General features: G+C 35.0%; 1 protein-coding gene across 2 annotated transcripts in view; it reads left to right on the forward strand.

The window, feature by feature from the left end:
• LOC131038702 (SNARE-interacting protein KEULE) overlaps nucleotides 1-27,997 on the forward strand; it is a 193,577-nt gene that overhangs the window by 30,896 nt on the left and 134,684 nt on the right. For both annotated transcript variants that reach the window (XM_057971224.2, XM_057971223.2), the window contains 3 exons: nucleotides 13,050-13,108; nucleotides 20,408-20,489; nucleotides 21,663-21,741. In XM_057971224.2, the coding sequence (XP_057827207.1) occupies nucleotides 13,050-13,108; nucleotides 20,408-20,489; nucleotides 21,663-21,741 (220 nt within the window). The remainder of the gene's footprint in view (nucleotides 1-13,049; nucleotides 13,109-20,407; nucleotides 20,490-21,662; nucleotides 21,742-27,997) is intronic.

Consider the following 27,997-nt stretch of genomic DNA (forward strand, 5'->3'; position numbering starts at 1 on the left):
GTAATTTGAATTGTAATTTTTCAGTTGATCATTGAGCTAACGATCCCCTTAGTACCGTATGCTCTCACCTTCCCACATTGGGCTCTTGGTGATCAGAAAGTGGAAGGGTTACTTTCAACAGTGTTTCTTATTTTCATTTTCTAATCCTAACGGGTGCTTGTGGTGATTGTAACTGTGAAAAAATCCAAAAAAAATTAAGGGGTATATTTTAGCCTCGCCATGCAAAAAGAACTACACAAGACTGATGCAATCTCCAAAGGATAACAAAGGGTTTTCATATAATGAACATTCATTCAAACACCCAATGTTGGTGTAGTTCAAGTGAATATCCACAATTGAACTTGTGCTTAATGAGGTTCAAACTAACCATGCACTGCAACTTATAATTAACAAATTACAAATGGTATGAATCGGAATTCCATAAAATATCATTACATTTCTCCATTACAATCAATGAACTTTTTCTAAATATGAGAACAAGAAACCATGCAACATGTAGAAACAACACATAGAAATCCACCATGCTTCAATGAAAATCATGTATTAACTTCAACAAGTCTTACCAACAATTTCGAGTTTCCTCCCCGTATTCTATTGTTAATTGCTAACTATGAACTATTAACCTTTACAAATGAGAGAGTTGAGCCTTATATAGAGGTCTCATTACAATTCAAAGGCTCATATTGATTCAAGATCAATTGCCGATATTACATGATGAAACGCTAATTAGGGTTAGTTATAACTAACTTCGTTCGACCAATGATAAAATTAAATTACATTGTACACATGTCCTCCTTGAATTCTAACCAAAGAGAAAATAGGTTAGGTATGTGGAACAATCTTCGATGTAGTGCCATGTGTCACTTGCTCTTTCATTAGATGAATCAGGTTTGATGAATTTAAATTTGTTGATGTGGCACAACTTGATTGGCTTGATGATGATTAGATGCCACCTCATCATGCTTGTCTTGTAGATCATCACAAAGAGGTGATTGTGTTGGGGCAATATCTCTTGATACTCAACATTATCCAAGCCCAGTGTGATGATGATGGGGGCATATTCCCAAATTGTATCATCTTCGTATGATCAAGTATCTAACTTTGCTTAACTTTTTTAGAAACTATTTGCTTGATCACACTTGCATTTCATCTTCTTTGTGATGTATTTCATTTTGAACATCCTATCTCCTCTTGACAATCTTTGGTCTTGAAGTGTGAAATGGTCTTGACCTTCCCTATCGTTGACTTGAATGCCTTAGTGGATTTCTTGAATGCGGAATATGTCCTTGATATGATTGAACTCCTTGTAGCAGCTGTGAAATCCCATGTTGTATCTTCATTCTCTTGGATTAGAACCTTGATTCCTTGATCTTCTTGGCGTAGGGCAATCTCCATGTTGTACGGGCTTTGAATCTTGGATTTCCATAGGAAATGCATGATAATTGCAAAGTTCTCTTATCTTCATTGCTATGGTTTGAACATCTTGACGTTTGTAAGGCAACCTCCATGTGGTGATTATAACCTTGAAGCTATTCAAGTTAATTGTAAAGCTCTCTTATCTTCATTGCTATGGTTTGAACTTCTTGACGTTTGTAAGGCAACCTCCATGTGGTGATTATAACCTTGAAGCTATGATGCTTTAGTCCTTGTTGATTTGCCTGGAATCTTGATACCTCCTTCACTCATGATGTACTTAAAGCCTTGAATGTGTTGAGCTTCTTAAGGTTGTAGAACAATCTCCCAAGTATTGGTCGCATCCTTGAAATTGCAATGCCCTAAGTCTTCCATCCTTGCATCAAAACTTGATGCTGTATTGTTGTTTCCATCCTTTGCCTTTCAATATTTGTGCTGATGCCTCCTTGAATCTTGATGTTAGACTTTTGCATCATTGAGGTATCGTGTATCATGATGTTGATCACTCCCCTCGCTTGGTTGAGGTGATCCTCATAGTGTGATGATCCTCACATAAAGCAATGTTGTCCTTTTTTTGTCTCTCGTCCTTGAGGTGTGCTTTCTTGAACCTGAAATCCCTTGTGTTGATCTCCCTCTGCTTTTGTTTAATCATTCGTACTCAAGTTCCAAACCTGAAAGAATAAACTCAACGAATTAAAAATTATACAAATAAAGCAACTCTTAATCTGTCATCCTCTTAATACATCATAAATCATGTTTCTAAAATTCACTCAAGTCTGAAATGGTTTTCAAATCTGGGAACTATCTTGAATTGGGTCTGCCATTTCAAACTAGGCTTGAAAATGGTGAAAATGCACTAAAAATGAGACCAAATTTGCCCTCATAGGTTTGCTCCAAGGTTATGTGTGCAGTTTGCCATTACATGCTGATTATAAAACTCAGTCTGCTGATGAATTTACTTAGGTCTGATCCTGATGCTATGCATCTACGTCTGCTCCCTCTGCCCCTATTCACAGGTCTGCTCCTTACTAAGTCTTGAATTGCATTGGTTCAATGTCAAAGTGAAAAAATTTCACTCTTGCTTTATAGGATTCCTTATACTTCAAACCCACATCTTCTCTATTTAGCCGACTAGGGCCCTTCAAACATTTATTTAACATATTAAACTCTTTAAATTTTCCTTCTACAGCAGACCTAAGTACTTAACCTCCCTCGAGCAGGTTTAATGCCCTTATTTGCAGAAGACTTGAGAGCATTATTGGGGCCCTTGTGCACAATCCATTGAGGGCTGATCATATACCCAAGGACAAGTCGGCTTACTAGATTAATGTTGTTTTATAGTTTTTTTTGTTTTCACCTCGGGTTTGGCTAGGGCTAAGGGTCATTGATTGAGTGCATATAAGGAGACAAGAATTTACTTTGAAAACACAATTCAACACTTGCCTTATTACTTTGCTCTGCTCGCTAAATCTGCCTGCGAATTAGGATCAGATGTCTTACTTGCAGGTCTGATTTTCTTGTGTTGCATAGGTCTGATTTTGATACCCTAGATCTGATCTTTATGTTCTTTAAGTCTGATTTCAGGATCTTATTGTCCTGATTTTCTGATTTTAGGTTCCTTTCAAGGTCTGACTTTATTCCCTTTAGGTTCGAGTGGGTTTGAAGCATATGTTTGCAGGGCGCATATGCAAAGCTTGATTACACAAGTTGCCGGGCGCATTTGAAAACCTCGTTTGCACAAGTTAGGAGTGGGTTCTAGGTACTTATCTGCACGAAGATGGGTGGGATTTAGGTTTTGATATGTACAACAATGATGCAATGCACTCAGCATATTGTCTTGCACAATATACCCTCATGAGCGCACATGAAGGTCATGGATGCACAACGGGTTTGAAGGTTTGAAGGTCCTCCTTGCACTATGATGTTAAGGCACATTGAGGAGCTTTGTCTACAAAAACTTGAGTGAGCACATTTAAGGGGTCTAATTGTACAAAGCTTCCCTTGGATGGGATTTGAGGGGTATTTTGCACTAAGTAACTTGGGCAGAATTTAGACCTCAACTTGCACAAACATGGTGAACACCCCCCCCTTTCTTGGGACCATACTTAAACAATTTTTTGATTTGCCAGGTGAAATAAAAGGAAGTAGTTTGCATTTGAGGGTTAAGATTGTACAAGCATAGGTGCATGGGCGTAAATAAGGTGGTGAGATGCACAAAGCTAAACATGCTACAAGGGGCATCATCAAGACTTAGATCATCTAAGTTACATTTCCTCATTTACCTTGAGGACATATGATGCTTATACTTGCAGAAGTTTGAATAAGGCACTTTCAAGGTAGGTGCTTGCACTTGTTTGATTCCTACCTTACCTTTCTTCAATTACCTTGGCGCACTTGAGAGGTGATAATGCACAAGCCTGTCATGAGCGCCTATGAGGTGGGGTCTCACACAAGTTTGAAGTGAACCACAAATTGACCCCTTGATTGCACAAACAAGGTGTAGGATTTAGGGGGTCGAGTGCATAAAAAAGGGGAGCGTACTTGAGGGTTGAGCTTGTAGAGCACATATAAAGTAGGGGTTTGCACAAAATGATGCACAATTTACCCTCACCCTTGCACGAATTTGTACACGAAATGAAGGGGTTGATTCTAGACTTAGACAATTTTCACACCCCTTTCTCACCTAGGTCTTGCATTAGGGCAAACTTGAACCTAGTGATTCTAAAGGATTATGTTTGCAATTCTTGACGAAATTACAAACAAATTTACCATTTCTTGCTCAATCATCTACTCCTAACAACATCTTGCACCTTGACAACATTTTACCAACTTGACAACTTTGATGACATAGCAACTTTAGCAATATTGACATTTGCATCTTTCACATCCCTCAACCTTGACACTCACAAACATACCTCCTCTCACAAGCAAAGACTAGAGACTAGGACCACTACCAAGCTAAAAGATGACTAAACCTAAAACACCTAAGCTAGAAAGCAAAATGCGGGGGCCCCCATTTGCAATGGGGCAATGTGTAAAAATGTCACAACATCTAGTGCCAATTCGAATAAATGTTCTTGAACATTTCAAAGATAAAGATCCAATCTGCACCTAGAACCTTCAGATAATTCAACCCAACCTATCAAATGACTAAGAAACATACTCAAAAGGGAAGAAAAAATCACAAACAAGATCAAGGCACTTAGTCTTTGATTACCTAGGTGTGTGCAAATGTATTCATTCCAACTCACAAGACCATTGTAACCTTTAGGATTCACCGTGACAAGCTACATGAGTAGTCCTAACTTCAATAGCATCTTGGATAGAGCCTCATTGCCAGTGAGCGTCCATAGCCTTGATGAGGTTATCGCTGTAATCTCACAAACATTGTTCCATAGCCAGTCGAGCGTCCATAGCCCTGACGAGTTTATCACTGTAATCTCTCAAACATTGCTCCATTGCCAGTCGAGCGTCCATAGCTCCAATGGAGTTATTCGCATATTCCCAAAGCCAAATACCTTGATATTTCTTTTCACATCATCTTTTTTTCTTCTTGATTTTTTTTCTTTTCATTCTCATTTTTCTTTTAATACAACTTTTTTTCAACTTTCACATTTTGGCTCATAAGCAATGAAGCTCATATGGGTTTGAGAATTACAATGGCGCTAGAGTAGGTCTTAAGATTTTTCACTAGCCATGACTTCACTTAAGAAACCACAATGACTTAGAGCAATTCATTAAGTTTGTAAAATATAGCAACCGAAAGATATTTGTGTCAAGTCACAATAGGTGATTCCCTTCCGAGTCAAGTACAAATCCTCACCAAATGATAAAGCTAAAGAAGAATAACCTCAAATTCTAAAGCACTTCATAAATAGTTATCTAGGAAATGGACCGACCATAAGATAGGAATCATGCTAGCATATGCGAAAACAACACAACACCTTTCTCACAAATAAAGGTTCTCACTTAAGAAGCTAAACTAAGACAATGACTAACTAAAGCAAACTAAAATAAAGAAAGCAAATGATCCGAGTCACCAAACAATTTTGAGCCAAATGACTCAATTAAAACTAACAAATAGGCTCAACAAAACAACTAAACTAAAACACATGAAAAGAAAACCTACCCTAAGACTATTTATAGGATTATAGGGCTCCCAAAATGGACACGACTCAAAGGAGCGACATATGTACACGACTTGACACGATTTCTCAAATTGTGCAATAAGAGCAATGCACAAGTTATGGTTCGAAGTTTTACAAACTCATCTTTGAACTCGAAGAAGCAAGCTCTCACAATGCATCTCTCATACTCAGGCAAAACCTCATGCAAGATTAATAGTTGTGGAAACTCATTAGGACCATGATCTATCCATATACAGATCATTTTTCCAAAACCCCCATAACTAAATTCATAACTTCCAAAATTAGAGGTAAGGAAAGAGAGAACCTAGCGTGCTTCGTCCTCAAGTGAAATTTTTTGTGTATTGTCCACCCACGCATCATATGGAAAAAGATTCATGGCATCTTTAGGCGGTCGCAATTGGTGATGTATCCTCCCCCTCGCATTCAAAACATGCAAATCAAAATTACCCTCATTAGTGGTTATATGGTGGTGAACATTGAATTCTAATGGAAATTTGAAATTGTAAGCACGGAACATTTCACCTTTTAATTCTTCATGAATCTTTGGTAATAGACTTAGCACCAATTCGAATTGCTTTTCGTACTCTGCCTCCATGGTAACAATAGGCTTGTTACTTTGCATAAACCATGCATCCTTGTGTAGCTCTGTGAGCATATCTTCGAAAATTAGAATATCCTTGATAAGTTGATCTTCAAAAATTTTCCCAATTTGTTCTTGGAATACAATCTCTAATGGTAGCTCCCCTTCAAATTGCTCTTCATTTTCTGGCTCTTCTTCAATGTTCACTTGATCATTCTCTCCAATAATTCTTGAATTTTCTCCACTTGAAATGACTTGAAACTTTTCATTTGAATCCTCATCTTGCAAAACTGGATGTTCATCAAAGATGTCTTCCTCTTGGAATGTATTGGAATCACTTCATTGTTCTTGAAATGTTGAGGCATCAAGTGATAGTGAATCATGATAACCCTCTAGGTCCTTCAATCCTTCTGCCAAGCTCACCTTGCCTGATTTTGAATGACCCTCTTGACTGGATTTCATGCTTTGTAATTCATCATGTTCTAACATTTCCACACATTGATCATCTTGCCACCATCTTGCTAGCTTGGACATCTTCCATTGTTTCCTTAACTTCTACTTCAACGCACTATTCCTTGGGTGCAAGGTATGTAAAGTCATCTTCAACTGCAATGCTCTAATCATTAGACTCATTTGTGCTAACTTCTTGCATCTAATCTCCTTCACCTTTGGATGATATTGTAATAGTCCTTCTGTATTCCTCAACTGCAAGGTACACACTCCAAATTTTGTCGGTGATGCACTCATCTGATGATTCTGGTAATCTATATTGGCACTTGACTTGATTGATAGCCTCTTGACACAATGAGCAAGTAAATTCTGAGTGAGGTGCTTTGTGAATCATACACCACCAAGGTAGTAATATACTCTAGGCACAACTCATCATCAAAACATAATTGATTTCCAATCATCCCTCTGAAATCGTCTGATCCCACGAACACCTTTGGCTTGGGGATATCCCAAAAGAAGATTTTTCCTTGTAGTGCTGACTCCACTCTTGACAAGAATGTCAAGCAATGCATTTCAACATGCTCTGTTGTCTCATGGATTCTTTTGTTTTCTTCATGACAGCACTAAATTTCTACAATTCTAGTAAAATAGGCTCCATGTCTCTGGATCAATAAAAGTTACAATTTTTTTAAAATCTTTTCTCACATCTCTCACTGTGCAAACTTTCTTGCCTTTGTGTGTGCATGATTGTTCTGTTTTTCTATATGTATGTTGTGTGGAAATCTGTTGACAAAGGTTATTTGTGGGTTCTTCTCCCCTTTTAGTACTTGTCAAACTTCCTTCACCTTCATGCCTATACCCAAGGGCCAAAAATTCATGATTAAGAGAACCATGTGAGTTCTTTGTAGCTTTCTTTGATTCTTTGTGCTGTAGTGTGTAGGAAGGCACTATTTTATCTAGGTGCATCACCACCCTTTCCCTTTCATTCATTTCTTCTCCCCTTTTCCCTGGAAAACTATTAGATTAGGATTAGCTATAGGATTATCTGGTGTTGGGTTGGACTAGCACCTTGCATCTGGGCACAAACTGGCAATGTAGGCCATAATGATTAAAAAATAGAATGATAAGACCAATTAGAATTCTGCAGTTGCTGGAAAAAATAAAATTTTAATATTCTAGAAAAAGTCTGAATACAAAATATGGATACCACTAGGTCATAAATAATCATGAACTTGGCACTCCAAAATAGAACAAAGCAAACCCCAATTTTATATTGTCCTTAATTACAAAAGCAGTTATAAAAAATAAGTTGGCTGCCAGACTAAAAGTAATAAGCAGCACCCAAATAAAGTATGTAGATTGCTGAGAATAAAGCAGAAATCAATCCACAAAAAATAAACTAAAATAAGTTCCTAACATCAGCAGCTTCTACTTCTTATATTAGGACCAAACATCAACCAAAAAACTGCAATGCACATTCGCATTCTGCCGTTGCGCTTGCACGTTCATGTCCTGCTGCTGTGCTCAGCAACACGAAGTAAGCAATAGGTCAAAAATTTAATACAAATAGGGATAACACCTCCAATTGTCCTATTTTGGAATAATCAGAGGTTATGTGTATTTTGGGGGCCTACATTTTTAAAGCTCCTAGTGACATTAAGGTACATGGTTTTCCCACTTTCTCATGTACTTGCTTTTAAAACAGAATCACCTTCTCATTAATTATAATGGTTACCGTCTTAATGGGTTTCATTTTAGAAAAGGGCATGTGGCATAAGTTGTGTTTGATACAATTGATCTTTTAGTGGCTAAATCTAGTTGAATTTTTTGCCAATGGATAAGGCACTTAACTGAAATTCTGCATCATTGGTCAATCTTCATGCATCATTGAGTGACCTAGGAGTCTTTTTGTCAAATGAAGCTGGTCAGGTTTGTCTAAAGAAGCTTATTGATATTAAAAGGTTCCACTTTAAGTTATTTTTCTCTTTGCACATAATTATTTTTATTTAATTATTTTTTGTATTAAGAACTTGTAAGTTTGCAATGATATTTTATTTATGGACCAAAACATGAAAAACATTGTAATTTAAGGGCATGATTGGTGAAAAAGGTAGAAAAATTCATGCAATATTCTCCAAAAGTAAATAGGTGAATAATAGGAAAGTAGCTTTTTTTTGGTCTTAGTCATCATAGGTTTCAAAGTTTGTAGTAAAGTGGGCAGTAAGCTTTTCATTGTCGAATCCTATAGTAGTAAATTTTATCATAGATGGTGTAATTTTCATTGTTCAAACTTGCAAGAATGGTGAATTTGTTACGATACATGCAACTTCATTATTTAATGTTTTGGGAAATTATGTATGAATAGTGAATTGCCATGCTATCTGCAATTTAATTGTTCAACGAGATTTATAGTTGTCTATAAAAGTTTTTTTAAGTTATGGAAAAATTAGTTGTTAATTTAGGCTTTGTACTAAATTTATCTCTTATGGAATGGTTTTGGCTCCTTTGCTATTTTTTCTAGTTTGTAAAACCTCATGAAATTATGCTTTCTTCTATTAATCAATATTGTATTGCAAATTCTCTGTAAAAGATTTTACAAATGGGAAATAAGGGGTGAGTTGAGGCTTTGTATTGAATTCATCGCTTATGGAATGGTGTTTGCTTCTTACTTCGCTATTCTTTCTTATTTACACAAACTTGTGAAATTGTCTTTAATTCCAGTTATCAGTATTTTCTTTGTGAGTAGATAATTTCTCTTCTCTGCTATCAAGTCAGAAATTAGTGCATGTTTATTCATGCTCCCAGAAATTCAAAAAATCTTTGCATGAGGTGCTTAAATTCTGTTTTGATTTAAGCCTTGTGTAGAGGCCAAAAATACTGTGCTGTACATTGGTTTTTATGCAGTAAGTTAAAACCCCCAAGTCAAAACCTGTAAATACTATGAATTTTGGTACAAAATTTTATTTATTTTTGAGAAAGGGAGATGCTTTTTAAAATGCAGATGGAATTCACGCTGTTCCAGGTGGGTGATATTGAAAAATAAATTGAATGAATGATTCAATAATCGGATGATCTATTCAACAATATACAAGCGTATATATGGAGATTACAAGACGACGTTCTAAATTAAGAACAAGTCGTTTAAAGTGAACTACTAAAAAGCCAAATGCTAAATAAAGCTTAAAAGCTAATTAACTAAAAAGAAAAAGCTAAATGCTAAATAAAGCTTAAAAGCTAATTAACTAAAAAGCTAAATGACCATTAAACAAGGAACTAAATATAGGTGACTAAAATATAATTAAATATTCTAATACCCTCCCTTAATGGTCATTCTATCTACTAACTACCCTACAGAAGACACTACATCACAAATGAAAAGATCACTCTGCTATGGTGGAGACCCTCCCTGGATCTGAAAAGTGTTAATGACCAAGAATACCAAAATCCATCCAACTTGACGTTGGGTAACCAAACTGAAACCTGAAACCATGATTTTGAGGAAAAATCGGCAAACCCTCGAAAATTGAAGATACCGATCATCATTTTTGTGGAAAAAAATGGTAAAAACCCTTGAAACGTCGCGCAGTAAAACCCCAAGCATCACGCGGTAAAACACTAGTCATCATGCGGCAAGACACCAAACATCACATGGCAAAACAACAGACATCATGTGGTAAAATAGCAAACCTCATGCGCCAAAATAGTAGACATCACGTGGTAAAACAACACCCTGATTTTTGAGGAAAAATCAAGCAAAACCCTCCCATGATTTTTTGTGGAGAAAAATCAGAAAACCCATGCAAGCTTTTTGTAGATGACAGATAATAATTTTTAAGGAAAAAATTCTAAACCTTGCGAACAATTTTTGAGGAAAAAAATGTGAAAACCCTGGGACCTGTAAGACGAGGTCTGGCCTAAATCAATCTTATAAAGGTAACGATATTCAGATATCGTGAACATGCACTGTTTCCAGTTGTTGTGGCAGTTGTTGAACTTTTGACTGTGCTCCAACATGATGTTGGTCAAAGATGCCATCACAAAAATGGAGGTTGAACGATGTCAACCTAGTGAAAGCATGAGACAGAAGAATCTGATTCAAAAATCAGAATAGAAGCAACTGCACAAAAATATCTGAAACCCTGGAGGAGAATTCTGGCACGAATTCGAAGGTGCAAATTTCGAGGTTTGGAAGAAACCCAGAAATTAAAATTTTCTGCAAACTTAAAACTTGAAATTTTTCCTGAAAAAAATTAGAAAAAAATAATAATTTGCAGAAAATAAAAAAATACCTCTAATTTTTTTTGTAAAAAAAACAGAAAAATATAGACAATTTTTTTTTTGAAAAAAAAAAAAAGCAAAAAAAAAAGGGGCAAAAACCCTAGGTCGGATGTATAGCATAAACGCCTAGAAGACACCAAAATTCCCGACGTCCACAGAATTAGCAGAAATCGCTGACTGTTTTTAAATTCCAAGGCAAATTCGCTGGCACAAAATTTGAGGCACGGAAAACAAGGCACCCACAAAAATATGAGACCAACCCAAAAAAGCTCTCGAAAACCCCACCAAGAATTTGAAATAAGAATGCAAATCCGACGGCTCAAAAATCGAGGCACAAAAAACGATGCACCTAGAAAAATCTGACGATGACCCAATTGAGTTCTCGAAAAACCTACCAAGAATCTGCAACCAAAATAAAATTTCGACTTGAACTGAAAGGTCAAAACCCTAGTCGAAAATTGCAAAAACCCTAGAAAAATTTTCAATCTGCAAAAAAAAATCCTCCAGGTTGCAGGCCCGAAAATCTCAAGAACCCTAAAAAAAACATGAACTGCTGCCCAACATATAGAAATTCGCCCACGAACCAGAAACCCTCAAAACCCTCAAATAGCCTAAAAAAAAGCAAAATCGTTTTTTATAAAAAACAATTAAAAAAAATCTGGAAAATATTCCAGAAAGAAGGCCATGAATTTTTATTAAAAAATTTGCCAAACTTTAAAGAATCCCATCGACCCGCTTTGATACCATGAAAAATAAATTGAATGAATGATTCAATAATCGGATGATCTATTCAACAATATACAAGTGCATATATAGAGATTACAAGACGATGTTCTAAATTAAGAACAAGTCGTTTAAAGTGAACTACTAAAAAGCTAAACGCTAAATAAAGCTTAAAAGCTAATTAACTAAAAAGAAAAAGCTAAATACTAAATAAAGCTTAAAAGCTAATTAACTAAAAAGCTAAATGACCATTAAACAAGGAACTAAATATAGGTGACTAAAAAATAATAATTAAATATTCTAATAGATATTCTCACATCTATGGTAGAAATTGTTGCCGCCCGTTGTGTGAGTCACATATATCTTGTAGCCAATTGACACATCAATGTCCAAATGCTAAAAGGAGAGTTCAAAATAGAATGATCTATCACTTGTATTGAAATCGTTTTTAGTTGTGTTGGCATGGTTTTAGATTCTCCTTCTTTCCCCCACCCAATTTAGAGATTGAGAGTGCTTTTTGTTGAACAAGGCACCTTTATTATACCATTTTCATATCTTATCATAACTCTTGACTTCCACTCTTGATCGTAATTGAATTACACTACAAATATTTTGAAAAATCCTGACTGAAATAGCTAAATGGATATGATATGTACAAGACTAGCATAATTGGGAGAACACATAATGGAACAATTGCACATCTTGGGTGGAAAGTTTGCTGTACTCCTTAAATCCAGGACTTGAGTAATGACAAAGACAACTACGCTAAAAGAGGTCATGCCATAAGACAAGTAACACACTATTAGTTATTATACAAAGGCATTTGAAGAAGTTATTTTTTAACAAATAAGTTTCAAACGAGCCACTCCAGGCATTCAAAATATAGGGCCAGACTCAAGAGGTGAAGAAATTAGAAAACTATTATAGGTCGTATAGCATGCCATTGCATGCATTCATAGAATAGGATAGTTGGAGTTACAAGTAGTGAAACTATGCATGTTATAGGATACTGAGCTTTCTTGTTTTTTTCTAAACTATAATACAAGCATAGTTGGAGGTACCAGATGGAAAATGATGTGGACTAGCGACTTGTCCTCTGCCTTGCTTTATTTGTGTTGACCCATGTATGATGGTTGCTCCTTTGGTGATAGTAATAACTGATCAAAAGTATTAGTAGATAGCTGTACTAAAAAATTAAGTACTATTCCATGAAACTCTAACTTCCAACTACCCTTGGTAATTCTTTATTTACATATGCCTTTTCATTCCAAATGTATGCCTTCTCAAAAACCATTAGTACAGTTGAAAAAGTAAAAGAATGCAAACGTCAATAGGAATTAAGTTAATTGAAGATGTTGGTTTGATTTTCATGTTTGGGCGATGTTGCATATTCTAATGATTAGTGGTTTGTTTGTTTAGGAGATTTGTCTTTGATTCCCTTGTTTGTGAGAGTGTAGGTTTGTTGCAGGAAATGCTTCGAACAACCAAGGAGACAAATTCAAAGTCAATTTGGAAGGTAATGCTTATATTGTTTCATTGATGTTGTTATTATGTCAATGAAGGGATTGTTGGTTTCTTGATAGCAAATTTTTTTACATTATTTATTTCCACTTATTTTTGTGTCTAATACTCTTCAAACAAATGTTCAGTCCTAGAGATTAATAGGTTTTTCCCCTCTTTTATTTCTCCATAAGATGTCTGTGCAGTTTGTATTCCATTAATTTACTGAGAAAATAGTTTTGAAAGCGTAGCACTCTCCGGCATGTGAGTTTTACAAAGGCAAGCATACAACTAATATGCTCTTGGTAAAAAAATAAGGAAACTACCAACTAAGCCCTTAAACTTTGTTTTTGGAAAATCTGGTAAATTTTTGCTTATTTAAGTTTAACTATGGACATGTATGCTAACTTTTGATTGAAAAATATACACCGTTTAAACCAAAAGCTAGCATACATCTACTTCAGGAAATGTAGAAAACTCCTGCCAACTGTGAAGAACATCTTAAATGATCATAAATTTATGTGTACTAGATTACTGTTAAACCTTCTCACATATTATTAGAATTAGTTTTCTTGAGAAGAATCTGTTTGTCATAAGCTAACAAATCATGACAAACATGTTATTAGTAATGATGGGGTTATTATACATGTACCTGCACTTTCCAAAACAAAACGAAAAAAAATTGTATTTGTTAAAAATAATTGAATTATATTGATGGTTTCTTGAAGATAAATATACATGGGCAATGGGTTGATTCATGAAATGTTTAAATGATAAAATTTTCACCTCTAGAATTCTCAAAAGTTGTGAAAAAAGCAGCATCCCATGGGGACACATTCCTAGGGGTCTGGATGACCTCCCCAATTTTCTGGATGTTTTGCAGACTTAGAGGGAATATCACTGGTGCATAAAAGTAGAAAAGGTAACTTTGTAAGGAGAAAAATACTAAAAATCCTAAAGACCTAAAATGACGAAGTTTGTCATTGCAAATATAGCACATTATAAAAACATTTTAAAATTTTAGCTGCTTTTAGTATGTTTAAGTTATTTTAATAATGGATGAAAAACTCGCTTAGGCTCATGAGTTAATTGCAATATAACTCATTGTTGAGCTATTGACTTGCTCGCAACACATGTTGACGTGCTCAAAAACTTGTCTTTTTTGGAAAAAAACTCAGCCGCGTGATTTTATTACTTTGCTTTCGTTCTGCAATTTTTGACTGTTTGAGCTTTGCATTTGGGATTTTTTAGGTATTTTTTGGTTTGCAAGTGGATTTTTTGAACATTAAAAAACACATGCATTTGTAACAATGCATGCTACTGAATTTCAACTTCAAAAACACATCCTTGACCAAAGGACAAATTCTATACATGTTAACTGCAAGACAATGGTGGAGTTGTTTGCTCTATCTCCAATCAATAATGCACTAGATGGGTTCATATTCATTTCTATTGAATACATATAATGCTGAATCACACCTCTTTTGCTAGCTTTGTGGCCTCATATGGATACTCCATGTAGTTTTTATCTCTATCTACCAATACTAGAACCCTAGCCAACAATTCTAACACCACAAACAAGAGAGCATATAAAAATGAAATCAGAAAATTTAATTAAAATATAAATAATTTTTTTTTTACAAAATCAATAAACTGGAACACTATAAAATTCATAGTTACAAAGCTCGGATTCGGCTTAGATTTGACAAGTTGATTTTTGGCCCAGACTCAGACTCGATGCTCAGACTCGAGAAATTAAAAAAATTATTAAGTTTAGAGATTCTTAAGAATTCAATACATTTTCCATGCATCCTTCAATAAATAAACTTTAAAGACACAATAAACTAATCAAATAGAAGCTACTTTGATCACATACGCAATGCATCAATCACGAGTTTAAAAGTGGAATTTAATTGAAGGAAACAACATTTTTAAATATATAAATATTGTTAAGTGTTTTAGGTGTACAAAGTTCACAGATTATGATATCCATGGCATCAGAAACAAAATTCACAATATGGAGTCATGAACAATGGTAGAAAGACACTTGTATCCCTTAGCCCAACATTGCTAGCTCTATGTGGAATCATGGGCTTGTATCTTAGACAAGTCTGCAAATGCTTCTACATTCATAGGAGCATTACTTAAGATGGGGTTTGACTTAGCAAACTAGAAGTATAAATGTAGCTAAATTAATAGGAAAATAATGGGAAAATTAGAAAGAACAAATGAATATTTCTCTTGCTTCCATAGCATAGCCCAAAATAATACTCATTTTTTAGTTTTTAAAACTAAAAATAGTGGGATCGAGGGGTAGTGCATGCAATTTATCATAATTTTATCTTTTATAGCCATTCTCCAAAAGTCCTTCAAACCCTTAAAAAAATGATTTACTTTCAAGTTTTTATTCTTTTTTTTTAATTTGTTTTATTGATTTGGTCGAGTCTTCTCAATAGGACTTTCCGAGCCTTGTGAGTTTGGTTGACTAAATGGGTACTCGGGTTACCATAGATGAAAAAATCTGCAAAAAATCTTTGAACTCCCGATTTATTGCGAGCCATTTATGGCAAAGATTTAATCTGCAAAAAAATCTTGGGCAATTTTTTTGAAAAAATTGGGGCGATTTATTGGGAAAAATCGCAAAAAATCGTGAGAAATACTCAAATAAATCTGCAGTAATGATTTGTCGGGTATTATTTTACTGAATACTATCATGCAATTGAGACTAAATACTATCATGCAATTGATTACATAACCTTGCACCTCGCCATTTGCGAATCAATTAGTGTAACTGTGTACCTATCCACAACAAGTTAAAAATAGGTGCCTTCAAGGGATGTGGCATATCTGTGGGAAGAATGTGAATCCTTTGGGTGCATGTGTGAGGAAAACTTCAGTATGGTGTTTTTGCATGATATGGTAGTTTCATGTGGAAGTCTCATGCTTCTTGAACCATGTTCTTGAAGTTGAAGGTATGTTGTGAAGGCTAACAAAGTTCATCAATGTGTATGAGATGAGCTGACAATTTGAAAGGCTTTGTGTGCTCATGCCAATGCCTGCTATTGAACAAAGTATTTATTTTATGGAAGATGTGAAGTAGAGGAGAACTTTAATTCTATAGAAAGGAGATTCAAGGAATGCAAATCCTCTATAATATGTATTGAACTCAAATTTAGAGGTTGCACTTATTTTTTGGTATATGATATGTATTTAAGTCAAACTATGATTTATATATGATGGAAATCAGTAATATGTTCTACAAATTCAGTGTATATGTGTGTTTTTTAAGAATATTTTAAGAATTATATATATTCAAATGTTTGATAAATTTGCCAAAGCTTTTGCCAATTTTTTCCTGATTTTTTTGCTGAGTCCCGAGTTTTCAAAAATTTTGGGCCAAAAGAGTTATTGCCGAGTAAGAGTTTTTCATCTTTGCGGGTTACAATTCCTTGGGCCTCGTTTTGTCTCGCTTGCTTTGTGACTCGTCGAGTGAGTCTCGACAAGTCTTTTAACATTGATAAATTTAGATGTTATAAAAATCACATTAGAGTACATTATAATTTTTTGTTGCTGTATATCATGTTGTTGTTGCAGCATAATTTTTAGTCATTGTGTAACATATATTTTGATGCTATGCAGTAGTTCTCAGTTGTTGCATAACAACAAGCCCTATGTTGGTATGCAGGAATCCTCAATTGTTGCATGGTAAGCTTTATGTTGTTGCACAACAATTTTTCAGTTGTTTGAAAGGAAGTAGAGGTGCGGAATACACTTCCTAGTTCCTACACTAATCTATGAGAGGTGTTGAGGGATGTTTTGACACACACTTCAACATGCAGGTAGAACATCAAATGCACCACCTCTCTTGAAAGGAAACCAACCTCAAGAGATTGATAACCCCAATGACTATTTGTGTTAGGTCATTACAATGTGGATAATCCAGTGGCTTATGTAGCTGTACTTGTATAAGGGGCTCATGATAATCAAGTAAACATGTGGTTAAATGCATTTAGGAGATCAGCATATAGAATAAAACATGCATAAATAGGCTGCTCCAATTACCTATTGCATAAAATAATTACTGTCAGCACTGTAACTGCAATAGGACAACTTGCAAATATGAGAAATCTAATTTATAACAGTAAGTTGTTTTTTTAATCTACTTTTAAATTAATTGGATCTTAGATGAGGGTTTAGAGAAAAAATGAATTAAAAATAAAGAGGATGATCTTTGCATTTGATTTACTATCTGTTATCTTGGAAGATTCAATGAAATTTGATTAACCTACAATGCCATGACTTGTATTTCACACAATCATAGACATCATAGATGCAAGATCCTAAGGAATTTTGTGAAGATGACAAAGAAATTGCATAAAACTACCATATTTGCATGCACAAGTATTACATAATCTTTAACAAATCCATTATAAAAGATGTAAGCAATTATAAATTTTATTGTATTTCACCAAATAATCCAAGTTTCAAAACATAAAATACAGATGCATCACCATCCACGGTGAAGAACTAGGAGGCTGCAGGCAAAAATTCAGCAGCAATCCACATTGAATATTGCCATGTTTCTTTTTTTCCTGCTCTTCTAGATTCCTCTCTTATTAAAATGAATAAAATTTCTCCTCTTATAGAGGTGATTTTTACATTCCACATTATGAGCAAGCTTTCAATTTCTTCATCAAAATCTCATATCCATCTTTCTAATCTTCACAGTTTCTTCCTTTTTACTCTACCTTTTGCATTTCAAATTTGCAAGAAAAACCTTGAAAACCATCAAAATCCTCATAAAACATGCTTCCCATTATTTTGTAAAATTATCTATCCTCATATTTATCATTCAAATCAAAAAAGGAAAAATTACCAAAGTTGTTAATTATGACTATAAAAAAAATAGCAATTATAATCCTTTTGCATGCCACAAAATCATTATAAAAATGGAAGTAAATTATATAAAATATATAATAAATATTACTCACAATATCTTTCCTCACACATGTGGGCTCATGCTAAGGAGGTTAGGTGCCAAAAATGCAAAAAACCTCTTTTTTAGATGCTAAAATCCCTCAAAAGATGCCCAAAAGCTTATGATGTTCAAAATGCAAAGAAAATGAGGCCATCAAATTTAAGCTGAAAGGTAATGGCATAGAACATAAAAAGTGCATTACTAAATGCACCATCAATGGCCAAGATTTGAAGATTGAGATTAAATGGTCTAGATTGAAAGTAAAGTTGCACAAATCTCGTTTCCTACATTTTTTAATTTAAAAATGATTGTTTCCAAATTATTTTCAATTTTTATAAAGAATTTTAAAGGCTTTAAAAGGCTTTTTTTTTGGCATTTTGGAAGATTTGGGGAGGCTTGTGAAGTCTTTAGGACCTACCTAAGCTAGTAATAGACTTTTAATCAACCATTTTCCTTAAATTAGTCCCATTTGACCTATATAATTGAGTACAATTAACTCTATTGCCAAGAATTTACACGATATCTTTCACATAATTATATGTAATAAAGAATTTACAAACATGAGTTAAGATAACTCTGTAAATGTTTTCCACCAGCGATGGCTTCTTTCTTGCAAACTGGCGGCTTTGAATACTGCAAGACTTAATACCCTTTAGAGCAAAAATCGAGAGTGCCTTGTACAAATCAGAACATGGATAGTTGCCAAATAATGTAAAAATCACACCAACAGTGTGACTTGCTCCTTTACTATCACAATTTCCTTCTGCGTGGATTAAAGCAGCTCTTCGACTAGAAGATGAAAAATAAATTGAATGAATGATTCAATAATTAGATAATGTATTCAACAATATACAAGCGATGATTCAATAATTAGATAATGTAGTCAACAATATACAAGCGTATATATAGAGATTACAAGACGACGTTCTAAATTAAGAACAAGTCGCTTAAAGTGAACTACTAAAAAGCTAAACGTTAAATAAAGCTCAAAAGCTAATTGACTTAAAAAAAAAAAGCTAAATGCTAAATAAAGCTTAAAAGCTAAATGACTAAAAAGCTAAATGACCATTAAACAAGGAACTAAATATAGGTGACTAAAATATAATTAAATATTCTAATAGAAGATGGAGATGATTTCTATTTCCTTAAGATTGCAGCAAAATCAAAGTGTACAAATGGTGTGTGCTCAAGTAAAATTGCAGAAACCATCACTTTAACAATATTTTCTGCAATCAAGACTATAAGGCTCAAAAATCTATCCCATTGATAAAGTTGACTCAAGCAAAGCAAGGCAGTGGTCCAAAGTTATGGACCCAGTACGCTGTGAAAAACCAAAACTGGTCAATAAATTTCTCTGTTATCCAAAGAAAAAATACTGTCTGCAAGCCGACCTTTAACACTTCGACCAAGCTTCAATGAAATCGTTGGATATGCTGGGCTAAGGCAGATCCAATTAGGAAATAAAATCTAAAAAGCAAATACGCATTCAACAGAAAGCTCTCAAGCTGATCTCACAGTCACAATAATATTGAAAATGCCCAACAAAATGTTCCATCCAAACCTAAAAACGTGGTGAGAAGATGCACCCACACAAACACGAGCTGCAAAGGCAATCAATTAACAAAGTTGAACGCCACCAAAAATAAATCCTGCAGAATGGAGGACTAGTGTTGCCCAGGCAAGCAATACGGATCTGACTCAGCAACGAGCTGATGAAGCAAACAACAAGGTGAAACCTAGCCGCTGATAAAAAAAAAACAAGATCTCAAACACTGATTGTATACAAAGAAATATTATGGCCTGACTGGCTCTGATACCATACAAGAAATATGGGCAGAGAAAGGCAGAACCTGCAAAAATTAAACACAAACAATACCATGCTGCTTCATCTTATTCCACTCAAATACATTACATATATATAGGAGTTTAATCTCTTAAATTAGGGAACTCCCAAAACAAATTACCTAATTACCACTAATACAATAACTTATTCAATAAACAATAACAAACCTACCAAACTATTATTTTATGAATCCTATGATGCAATATTTCCAACAGAATAATGGTATGATCTTTTTTTATATGTCTTCAAGTTTTCATTCTAGAAGTTCTTCAATCCTAAGAATGTGTCACAGTAGGTGTTCCTACTTTATATTTCATCTCCAATTGTAGGTTGACACGAATATTAACTTTGATGTGTTGAGTTGCTTAAGATTCAGCCAGAAAATGCCTTTCAAATATAGTTTTAATTCTACAGGTGAAATGTTTGTTGATTTTCTTTTAGTATGTGAAATTGTTATTAAAGCTAATTCTCATTTTATGGATCAATATCTATAGGTGCTTATCATGGACAAAGTGACAACCAAAGTTATGTCTTATTCTTGCAAAATGGCTGATATCACTGAGGAGGGCATTTCATGTAAGATCATAAAACATGGGTTTCTATTAACTTGTTAATATCATTTCCAATTTTTCTCCCTGTTGCAGTAATTAATATTGTCTGTCACCATTTGAGACTAACTTTAGAAAAGCTGCTTGCTAATTTGAGTGGTTTCTATCTTACTAACTGGCAAGGATTTATATATGTATGATGAATCACCTCTACTGGAAATTGATGATGTGTGAAATTTATGTATCGACATGCTTGATATTTTGTTTTTTACTTAGTGGCTGTTGAAGGTCATTTTTGTGAGCTTATATATACTTATAGCATCCGTACATGTTTTCATTCATGTTAATAGCTTATTTTAACTAGCAAGTGCATTAATGCATTTTATTATTTATAATATTATGGGCTTCATTACTAATTTACTCATGCCTTTATCAATGACTGGATTTATATTTTTAACGGGCATTATTTTTAGCTGTAAATAACTTAAATTACTTTAAATAAATTAATTTTGTCTTCCTATATGTATAAGAAATTTGCCTGTGACAGATGTCATAAATCTTATACATATCATACAAGCCAGGTGTTCTGATCTTGATGTAACTTGCATGGTATATTACTAATAGAGCTTGTGACGTGAATCCTGACTTTGAAAATGGTTAGTCGGCATTTTTGGAAGAGGTGGTTGGCAGAAGACAGTTCTCCAAGGTTAACATTTACCAATGTTTGATGACATATATTGCTGTATGACATATGGGGATAAATGAGGGATAACCATGCACTATGTTCCTAGCCAATCACTCTATTTAATTTTATTCTATACAGGGTACAACTTGCAATCCGGTAGCAGTTATTTGTCTACTTGTTTTCACTCTCAAAATTGTGTTTAAGCTCTGTTCATAAGGATATTAGCTTAATATAAGTCATTATTCTAACCTCAACACGATACTAGATGAAGTAATGCATTAACAGTGTTCTGATATAGTTCATTTATTCAGAAATTGCTATAATGTTGTCCAGTTGTTTGTGTCAAATGTAAGGTAGTCACAGCATTGGACGCTTTAATCAATCCTTGAACTTTCAGTAGGTGTTAAAGAAGAGTCCTATCTGTAATTTTTTCCTGATTTCCCTCCCACTATAGCTTCGTGATAGCTTTTTTCTTTTTTTCTCATTGTTTCTGATTAACTTTTTATTTTTTAACAGTGGTGGAGGATGTGAGCAAGCGAAGGCAACCTTTACCTGCGATGGAGGCTGTCTACTTTATTCAGCCATCAAAGGAGAAGTAAGTCATATAACTTTAGCCTCTCGGGGTGTTATATTTAAGAATTTAAACATTATCTTCTTTACCTTTTGAGTGAAAAATTCTAATGTTCTCTATCTTTTTGGCATGAGAAAAGGATGGAAGTCTCTAGCTATTATATTTCTCAATTACTGTTAGTTTTTAAAATCATATCAATGTTAGCAAAGTTGAAGCTTTTGCACAGAAATCAATCCACGAGCTTTCTTAATATTCTGTTTGGAGTGCTTGGTGAGTTGCTTTGGATAGATAAATTATATGCAATCTCTTAACTGTTGCAATTATAATGGGGTTCACATTTTTTGATAAAATCTAGTATTTGTATGAATTTTGAAAGTAATTTTCAGATATAGACAGAAGAAATTATTATTGTTTGCTCATGCGGATCTGAGAATTTTTATGTATCTTACAACGGGCAATATGTCCCCACCTTGATCAACCTCACTCCTTTTGCATTTTTTTTTGTTTTCATATCCCATAAGTTCGATGTGTCACCTTTAGTGTTTATGAATATTTTAGTAAATATCTGTTTATTGATTTGTTTGTAATTGCCTACTCTTCCCATATATGGACAGAATCTGTTTTTATTGTTGAAAGTGCACGTGCACCCTAACTTTTTTCTAATTTATTTGTTTAATCTTGAGTTGCCTTATAAACACCATTTTCTTTCTTCTTACATGCAATTTTTTAATGTCTTGACAGATAGAATTGTCTCTCCCTAGCTCTTTTAAAATATTTTATTTTTGTTTGGTAAAGGCTTTGCAATTGTTCTTTTTATCTCCGAAATCTCAGGAACTAATGAAGTTTTCACACTGTCTGTTTTATCTTATTGAAACTCAATGTAATAGATATTTACTCTGTCTACGTCTTTAATTTGTTTTTTCAGAACTTTTACTTTGATTCTGTTGGATGTATATCTTAAAAAATTCAGTTTCTATTTCAATGACAAATCTTTGTTGATTTTAGCTTGCATTCACACTCTTTAGTTTGACTGGCTAATGAATACTCAACTGATGTACACAATTCCTTAGTAGAGGCCCTCATACTAAAATGATCTATGTCCTGAATGAGATGCCATAATATTTGAAGGATATTTCACAATGCTACGACAATTTATTATACAAAGGCCACCATTTTATTGGTGATGGCTTTATGTTGAATTGTGTAAAGAAGCAATATTTTAATATCATATCTCTTAGCGTAAAGTCTTTTAAACAGCTTCATCTAGTTAATTATACCAAGAGAGACCGAATAAGTTCCTTCATTAGTAGTGTTGGCTTTAGATTGTCATTGATGTCAACAGTTGAGTAGATGCACTGGATAAAGATGCAGGATGGTGAATGTCCTAGATGAAGGCCAGATGGATAATAATGGGGTTGTCCCAGGTTGGCAGATGTGAGTAGGTTCATGTTAACCCGTCCTTTTTACTTAGTCGGAATATCCCCTTTGGTCTTGAGGTCTCTTTTCATTTTGGGTTGCATTTCATATGCTTTAGTTCCAAAAATGCCCGATTGGCTAATCAACCTTATTTTAGGCGTCAAGTCTTACTTATGTGTAAAGGGACCCTACCCTTGCTTTATCGGCTTATCGCCATCCGATGCAAGTGTAACTCATTAGTTCTCATTGTCATCAAGCTTTGTTCGACCCGATTTCCGATCCCCGATGGTGCTATGTCAATGGGCCCCTCACAAGTCTCATATTGTCCGATCGCACTTAGGTGTCAAGTCTCACTTATGTCTAAAGGGACCCTACCCTTGCTTTATCAGCTTATCGCCACTTGATGGAAGAGTAACTCATTAGTTCTCATTGTCATCAAGCTTTGTTCCACCCGATCTTCGATCCTCGACGGTGCTATGTAAATGGGCCCCTCACAAGTCTCATATCGTCCGATCACACTTTTAGGATCTTTTTGCACACACATTCTATTGTTCCATGGTTCTTAAAGAGCTCGATAGCCCGATTCTCCGATGGAAGGTGCCCCATGATCGACAACTTGTGCGGTGACGTCAGCACAATACCAATTTGTAATGTGCGTTAGATTGTGGATGTTGACTAAGGACGACCCAATGATGAGGATGGAGAAGCTGTTGACATGGCAAGTACAGAACGGATCAAAAGAAGAGTTTGTGTTGATAGAGAATAACTACGTGAATGCTCTCAAAACGATAGTTAGATCCGATCGGATTGCAGAGATGAGAGGCAATTGTATTTAATGCAGAACAAGTAGAGGACCAATTGAGTGGCTCGAGAATATCAACTGACTTTAATCGACAAGATATCAGATCGATAAGCAAGTGAAGATTACGAAAAGTAGTAATCTGTCATAGAGTTCAAACTGGAGATAGAAGAAGATGCATTTAATAACGGCAGCAGATGCAGATGATCAAATTGGCTTGTACATCATTGTGGGAATTTAATTCTGTTTTTGGCGGAAAGATTGGTTGTTGTCGCCGTGCTTTCGATAGAGAAAACAGAGTGTATGAAATAGTTGAAATGTTGAAGAAGTTAGTGTGTGCAGGTGAAGAAGCTCTGCAAAACAGAGGTTACTAAACAAATGAAAAAGTAGAGGGCCGCAGGTGCAATAACATGATGCCAATGCAGGTATAACATTGTAGAAGAGACTGCATGCTAAATGATTAGAGGTGAAGAGTGGACAAGAGACAGTTGTGGATCAAAGTTGAGAGTAGAGCAGCAGAGGACTAAGAAGAACTATCAGATGCACTCTTGATGAGGGTCAAGTAAATGGTTGTGAAGATAGTAAGCATAAGAAAAGAGAGATCAAGAAGAAATTTTTTGGTGTGAGCAACAAAGACACACAAAATAAGTTATAGAGCAGAGAAGTGAAGAAGAAGGTGCTGCTATGCAAAGAGATGAAAGAAGAGTAGTAGTAGCGTGCAAAAAAGATAGAGGGGTGTGATTGATGCAAGTGAAGAATAGGTGTGTACAAAGAGGAAGAAAAGCAAAAACAAAATATGCAAAACATAGTATAGAAGACAGAGCACGCAAAAGCAAATCTGGAACATCTGCATTACACAGAGGCGTGCATAAAAGGTGTTGTTGTTGTGCATAGAGAAAATAATAGAGAAGTGCAAAAAAGAATTGAAAGCAGAAAATGTAGTGGGCTATACACACCAAGCAAAGCAGAGAGAAGACAAATGACAAAGACTTATAAGAAAAGAACTGAGAGTAGAGAGCAGACAAAAGAAGGAAACAAAAGGGAATAGAAGATTCAAGAGACCAAAGAAGAAGAGAGTGCAAAGCCGAGGCAGATAACATAGAAGATTATTCACATAGAGTGGGGTAGAAAAAGAGGATTGAACCAAGCAGAGATCAGAGAGCTGTGTGCAGAGATAAGAAGAGGTAGAGAGCAAAGATTAACAACATAGATCAGAGAGCAAAGGACAAAGATTGAGAGCAGAGTAGAGTCAAGTCAATCTCAAGTGCAAAAAACATATTGTGAGTTACAAAATTTCATTTGTAACAAGGTGTCTAAACTGTATTTGAAATTATTAATTCATTGTATGTCATCTGAGTTGGTGCTCAGATAGGGGGTTGGTGCTCCTTTGGGTTGGTGCCCATAAATGTGTAACCAAAATATTTTCATTGTGAGGATGGATTAGAGCAATAGACTCTAGCAGCATTTCTCATCGAGGTTTTTCCCCACCGTGGGTTTTCCTCGTATATCTTGTGTTGTGTGGTTGCCTTTTGTGTATGAATATGTTTAATATCTCTGCTTATAGTTTCTTGCCTTATGTTACTAAAGCATTGATTGTTTAGAAAGTTCAAGTTTTTATTATTACTGATTCACTCCCCCTCTCAATGGTCCATTGGTGTTCCTTCAAGTAGGTACATCTTATTTTCCAAGAATGTTAAATGGATTAATGTGAAGAAAAAGGAGAGGGAGTGAGAAAAGAACATATAAACTTTCTCAAGCACACATACTATTTATTTGGTAAAATATAGCAGTAAATATAATCATGGTTTATTAATGTAGAAATGAAATGAAATAGAATCATTTTATCCATAGATGCAAAACTTGTGGAGTACTTGTAAAACTTGTGAGTTTTCGCGAGTCAAATTTTCAGGAAAGTTACTTGATAACTCGCTGACAAGTTTTTGTAAAACACGCGGTGAGTATTCCTTGTAAAACTTGCGAGTCACAAAAAAGTGTGATTTTTTGGTTAATAACTTGTCCATTTCTTACATGTAGTTAAAAACTTGTGGTGATTTGTTGCTTGCAATTAAAATATTGTGATTTTCATATGTAATTGGTGACTTAGGGCACATGGTGACACGAAGATTGGCAATGATGGTTTGTATGGTTTCAAAGGCCTGAATTGACGGTTTGTATTGCGACAAGGAGCATCTTGGGGCATTTCCCTCGGACCTTGCAAGGGGTGTTGCTTGTTGATCCCATTGGGGGCATCCCCTCAAAATCCCCATAAGGGGTGTTGACCCTCGACCCTATTGGGGGCGTTGTCCCCAAATCCCCACAAGGGGTGCTATCCCTTCACCCCACTAGGGGCATTGCCCCCAGACCCTCATGAGGGACACTGCCCCTCAACCCCATTGGGGTCTCCACTCCCAAATCCCATTAGTTATTGGTATCTTTTGTTAGATTAGAAACTTGATTGCAATGAGGGGGTGATGAGGAATTGGGATATAACTCTTGAGTGTTCTAACTTAGACACAACCTGCCAAAAATCTCTTTAGATGAGATAAATTTTACATATGACATAGCTAGTGAAAGTGGCATTGTAACTCATCTAGAGGTCGCCCTTCAAATTTAGTAATGTGTATTTGAAAATTATTTTAAGAAAATTATATACTTTAAAATGTTTGAGAAAATTGGTGAGTTTTCCCTTGCATTTTTGCTGAGTCTTGAGTTTTTAAAATTTTTCGTCTTGCAAAGTTATTGCCGAGTCTGAGTTTTTCAATTATAGTATAAACCATAGTTTGAGGACTCTACGAGTTTTGGCAAAGACTCACAGGACTCGTGAGTCCTAAGGCATGCTGAGTCGACTCACCACAGACTCGTGAGTCGAGTCCTGGAGAGTCTCGGCCAAAGTTCGTTAAGTCTTGGCATGAGACTTGCACAAGTCCTAGACTCGGTCTCACGAGTTCTAATGTGGGACTCTCGCTTTTGGATGGTACATCCAACAACTTTTAAAATTGGGTTTTTTAATTTTTTTTTTCACTTCTTTTTCCATTTATTTATTTTTGTTTTTCCTAAAACTATGGTTTTTTTTGCCGAGTCCCAAGTTCGAGTCCTATTTTGCGGTGCTGAGTTCACCCCAGTTCAAGTCCTAAAACTATGGTATTAACATCCACAATTGATCAGAATAGGTCAATAGGACTGAAAGTGCAACCAGTTAACATTGAAAAAAGAGTGCCTAAAGCACTACTTAAGAAAAAGTAACATAACAAACTACAACAGTAAGAGTGGGTTTAGCCAAAAATGCAATCGAAACAACCTTAGGAATTCTTAAGTTTATATGGTATAGCCATAATAATATTTCCACACACACACACACACACACACACCTACACACACACACACACACACACACACACACCTACACACACACACACACACACACACCTATCTTTGCTTTGGTTGCACTGCATTGAGTGGATGGAGGAGTATATACTCAAATTTTGTTCAGATGAAGATGAATTAGCAACAGGATTGTGGGAAGTAGAGCTAGAGCATATTGATTCGGATGCTTCTGCTTCCCAAGAATCTTCATTGTTTGAGTTAGATAGCCAGCATACTCCTAGTACAAGTGCTAATGGCACTCATTGTGGTTCTTTTATTGTGCCTATATCATCTAGTGCCAATGATTATGATGATGATTATAATGATATTTACGAAGATCTATATGATGCTGATTGCTTAATTTATCATTTTAATCTTGAACAATGAATTTCTATCATAACATTTGAGTCAAATTCACATTGAAATAGTATATTTATTTTTGTGTGGTTTTGTTCATTGTATGCATGCCATTTGTTCTTCTAAACTTAATTCCTTTTTTTAGCTTGCAAATATGTATATATGTACGATTTTTTATATGTTTTTACTTTTGTATTGATGTACCCAAAAAGAACCCATTATCTTTTTTATTTTGCTGCACTAGTGCACTCAAACCTGAACCAGTAAGTTGGTGTATATGCAAAATTGTATTGTTTGAGTGGTCTGTGCAATAAAGCTATTATGGCTCAGAGCCACTTTTTTGTT

The sequence above is a fragment of the Cryptomeria japonica genome, chromosome 9 (genome assembly GCF_030272615.1).
Source record: "Cryptomeria japonica chromosome 9, Sugi_1.0, whole genome shotgun sequence".
NCBI lineage: Eukaryota > Viridiplantae > Streptophyta > Pinopsida > Cupressales > Cupressaceae > Cryptomeria > Cryptomeria japonica.